The sequence below is a fragment of the Trachurus japonicus genome, chromosome 7, assembly GCF_045865225.1.
Source record: "Trachurus japonicus isolate A0001 chromosome 7, Traja_1.0".
NCBI classification, from domain to species: domain Eukaryota; kingdom Metazoa; phylum Chordata; class Actinopteri; order Carangiformes; family Carangidae; genus Trachurus; species Trachurus japonicus.
The window spans coordinates 18063576-18068341 of record NC_140913.1 but is presented as its reverse complement, the minus strand read 5'-3'; the positions used below and the strand labels follow the sequence as shown (position 1 = coordinate 18068341).

Genomic DNA, 4766 nt, shown 5'->3' with positions numbered 1-4766 from the left:
TTTACACTGTTAAAAACATATTAAGTCGATATTAAATCAAAATATGGATCCTAAACAAACAGTTTTCTGTGGATTTGCGCAGGAGATGCGAACGAAATATTTTGAACAGAAGAAAACGCTGAGATTGTTTATCCTATACTTTGTGCTGGAGTGAGATTACTTTTGGCCTGCGCCAGCCGTGCGCACCCACGACGCGCCGGTGGAGTATTAAATGTTGAGGGGTTTTGACCGGCGGTCACCAGGCTGTAACCTAATCCAAAGTAAAGGGGCCCACTGACTGCAAGTGGCTGACACATGGCTAGCGCCACGCCGCCCGACACAGAGACTGTGCCCTCAGTTCCGCGCCCCACACACAGGAGGAAGATAAGTTTACACTCAGAGATAAACAGGGGCAGGAGGAAGAGAAAGAGAGGCAGAGCTTTAATTCGCAGAGTGTGAACGCTGTGACAGAGAAGGCACCTGGCCAGATGTGCAACATTGATTACATATAACCACATAAAGCAAGCTGCAGTGCAGATGATCATGTCGAGCTTCTCTCTTCTATAACCTTCATCTGCCCGACCTCCATCAGGTCTCCCCTGCCATCAAAGTTCCCTCGTTTTCTCCTTTATAGAGGTGTAGGCCCTCTGGGAGTAGAACTGAACAATTGACGCACAAAAGGAAGCGAGGATCCTTCCATATTCTCCTTTCACTGAGGCAATCTGTTAGTGACATTAACCCCTGAGCGCATTTCCCAGGCTCATGAATAGGGTTTAAGACTTCTTAAAGCTCCCGCTGCATACAGGATGAGACTCTTTTCAAACTTTTAATTACCTTTATAGCAATAGAAAAATACACCCCCATTGTCCCCCTGAACCATTCTGCAGTGAGCCAGATGTAAGAAGCTCCCGCCAAACTGGTGACAAGGTGGCCACTTAAAATTTAGTAGATTCATTGATATTTGGAGTTTATATTAGGAACATAAACATGGTTTGCAGCTTCATTTTGGCTACAGTTGTGAGTATGTTCATAAGTCACATTCTCCTGCTGCACCTATAGCCTATATATGTCTTTTACGCACGGCCACAAAGATTGTATGCAAGGCATTTTGTTGCATATAATCTTTTCCACCCCCTAAGTGCAACAATAGAAACAGGCTGTGAACAAGGCATTCATTTCTGAAAAGTAATTTATTAAAACAATGGGCCATCACCCAACTTCAGGTTTTTTTTTCTTTTCAACACAAAACAACAAAGAATATAAAACACAGCTTTGGTATAACAATCCATAACAACTCTGTACAAAACTAAAAACCTTTTCATAAAAAGTACTTTATAACAAAAGTTTCCTCTAATTCTTCTGCATGTACAGCGTGTTTATGACCGACATCCAAATATTGGAATCAGACAATAAACTATATATATATATTTTTTTCAAAACATGTGCCACATAACGACAACCCCTGTTCCATAAAACGAAACAATGAGAACTACTGAGGAGGGGGTATAAGTGGTTAGTTGCCATTCCACAGCGGGAAAAGTCACAGCTTCAACCCCAGCAACAGTTGTGTGTGCAGTCAGTTTAATGTCAGAACTGGAAAAAGTGATGCAAACTGGGTTCAAATGAGTCTCTTGTCCACCGACCAGCTACCAGGGTCGCCACACGGGCTCGCTGCTCTCCGAGCCGGTGCTGACCCCCACCGGACTGACCGCCTGAGAGCCCCCGGAAAAGGACGTCATCCCGTGGACTGGAGATGCCGCTGTGGGCGCTGAGCTGCCGTGCACCGGGCTGGCGTTCACCGCTACGGGCACTCCTGCGTTCGTGTAAAGGGGGATGACGGGGGCTGTGGCGGAGGCAAAGGCCGGGTTAGGGATCAAAAAGGCGAACTGTCCATCGGTGGCGGGCACCAGCTGAAACCCACCGAAGACCTTGGGGGAGACGGCCTCGGCGGGGCTGAGTTTGGAGCTCATGGCGGCGCCGCTGATGGGCAGAGTGGAGGGGAGCTGCACATGGAGAGGCTGGGCCAGGTGCGCCTGCTGGGACGGGGCCTGCTGTGGGTAGTTCATGGACATCATCTGGCCCATGCAGCTGGACAGGTGGTTCAGGAGCCTGGATCTCACCTCCGTGTTCACCCCCTCGGAGGTGGACAGGAAGCGGGTGACCTCGTTCATGCACTCGTTGAATCCGGCTCTGTATTTACTCAGGACGGTGGCATCTGCTGAGAGCGCTGCTGAGGGGAGGAGAGAGAGAGAAAAAACAGCATATTAGAGACGCGTTTGGAGCTTCGTGACTTTCAGCAGCTACGCATTGACCTCATAATGTCTCACATGACACACTTCTATAGAAAACTTACCGCTCATCTGTACGCGCTGCAGGTTCCTCAGGTGCTTCACTGTCATCTCTAGGATGTCTGCTTTTTCCAACTTGGAGTGTCTGGAGCTCTGTGGGGAGGCAACAAGAAAAGAAAAAGTTGAGTTTGCATTCAAGGTAGTACCCATTAAAACGACATAAATCTCAGTGGAGATGATGTGTGAAAGCATCAACATTCATCTTGACTTACATCTTTTTTTAGTGCGTCCAGGATGAGTGTCTTGAGCTGTCCAAGGCTTTCGTTAATTCTTGCTCTCCGGCGTTTTTCCATAATGGGTTTGGATGACTGCAAAGAATAAACAATTCTACCATAAGTTCCTGTTCAGCAGGCACAGATCAGATGTAATGTCACTTTATAAAAAAAAACAAACATGTGCACTAATTACAAACTCATGCAATTTTAAGAAGGCCCAATAGAGATGAAAATGTAAAAACCAAAAAAACAAAAACAATCCTTACTTTTCTATGCTCGCTGGCATTTTTCGGTTTGTCCGGTGTGTGTGATCCGTTTGCAGGGGCACCGGCAATCGGGGATGCCGTCTGCTTTTCCATAGTGTCAGCTGGCATTGTTGATCAAACCGGAGAAAAAGGCGTAAACAAAGTAAATCCTTTTTGTGGAAACCCGCTGGGAGATTTAATGTTTTGAAGGGAAAAAAAAGTTTCAGAAATTCACTGGGAGCCGCTGCACTGCCTGGCAGTTGAGTCCACCGATCGGTTTGCGTTTGTTATCACAGATCTGTCACCTGAGCGCAGGAGCGTGTGTTACACCGCGCGAGCGAACCTCCGCTTCTGCTCTCCGCCACGAGCCAGCGGCGGTATTTATAGACGGCTCGCGTGCTCCCAGTTCGTGTGAAACCCTCTCTGCATTCTTTCCCACACTCGCCTCAGCCAATCGCAGAGAGGACTCACCCATTGGACGCGGGGCAGAGCGCTGATTGGACAACACCCCCGCGGGCCGTCAGTCACGCGCTGCTCAATCAGCCCTGCAGGGACAAACAACAAAGCGGAGCGAGAGCAGCAGCAGCAGCAGCAGCAGCAGCAGCAGCAGCGGCGGCCGGGCTGTGAAGTGATAAGGCGGCAGGAGGAGGAGGAGGAGGGGGGGGGGGCTCGATGTTTGCCTCCAACTTTGCTTCTTGCTCGTTAAAAGTGCTACACTGCTGGTGTGTTTGTGTGTAGCTATACGGGAAGAATGTGGAGTGTGCACTGATAAAGTTTTTTTATTTTTTATTTTTCTTCACGGTGCAGCCAGTGGCCTATCCCGTTTCTGACTGAGGACGAACTACAAATCTGTGTTTTAATTAAAACAAGTGATGATTAATTAGGCTTATTTATGGCTGTGTATAAATATGCATATAGTCATTGCAGTAATATAGGAATAAAGTGGGAGGTCGCTGCTGTGTGCATCCCAAAATAAACCCACAACGTTTATGTATTTTTCTCTTCAAACGTGTGCCCACCTCTCAGAGTTGTAAATGGCCCGCTGTGACTAATAACAACAATGTTTATTTGTTTTAAGCATAAACCCTTCTCTTGGCTCGACATGAAAACAAACAGCCCACACATTTTTATCTATTTTTGAGACTCCTCTCGCGCCTCCAAGGAGAGGACATCTGTAATGGCACGCGAGGCGGTTTGCAGCAGCAGCAGCAGCACACACCAGGCCAATGGCATGCGGCCACTTTATGCAAATAAGCGGAGCGCTCTCTGATTGGCTCTGTGAACTGCTCCGTGTCAATCATCCCGGCGCGGGAGCCGCTCAAAGGAGGAGGGGGAGGAGGAGGGAGGCAGGCACATCTGTCCGCGTGCCGTTCGCGCACAGTCTTCTCCGGTCTACGCGGAGCACGTGCCAAAACTTGGAGATTACAGCCTGGAGACCAAGGAGCGTATAATGTCAAGGCTGCAGAATCTGGAAACATTATATTTAACCACAATAGAATAGAATAGAATAGAATAGAATAGAATAGAATAGATCATGAATGGTTTTAGGCAAGAGTTAAAATAAAGTTAAAGCGCAGTGTCTTATCTTCTTAAGAAACGGACAGAATAGTGCTATAGTCCAATAGATCCAATAACTCAGTCTCAAACAACAACTGTCAACGTTTTTAAAATCATAGTAGCCTATTATTTTAGTTGTAAATAAAATGTCAATGGCAAATATCACACTTAAGGCTTTAGTGTCAGCGCGTCTCGTGCGATCTATTTTTGAGAATAGATAGGGGGCAGGATGCACGTGGGACAATCAACACACACTGATATGTCCTCTCACATTTGATAGTCGACACGTCCTTTTCATCACATCTGTGTGTGATGTTTGAAACGAGGCGCGATAGTGTTTGAAGGAGAAGGGCGCCATCTAGCGACTCATTTCTATGAGTTTACCTACTAATCACGATAGATCAGAAAAAGTAAATTACCGG

General features: G+C 47.1%; 1 protein-coding gene across 2 annotated transcripts; it reads right to left on the bottom strand.

The window, feature by feature from the left end:
* Positions 1-1150: 1150 nt before the first annotated feature.
* hes4 (hes family bHLH transcription factor 4) lies at positions 1151-3144 on the bottom strand. 2 transcript variants are annotated; one of them, XM_085781758.1, is made up of 4 exons: positions 2809-3144; positions 2540-2635; positions 2333-2420; positions 1151-2209 (listed from the first exon to the last, which is right to left on the bottom strand). In XM_085781758.1, the coding sequence occupies exons 1-4, from the start codon at positions 2914-2916 to the stop codon at positions 1626-1628; spliced, it is 876 nt and encodes a 291-aa protein (XP_085637884.1). In that variant the 5' UTR covers positions 2917-3144; the 3' UTR covers positions 1151-1625. The 2 variants fall into 2 exon arrangements, with proteins under 2 accessions (XP_085637884.1, XP_085637885.1); XM_085781759.1 differs by having other exon boundaries at positions 1151-2206.
* Positions 3145-4766: the final 1622 nt, after the last annotated feature.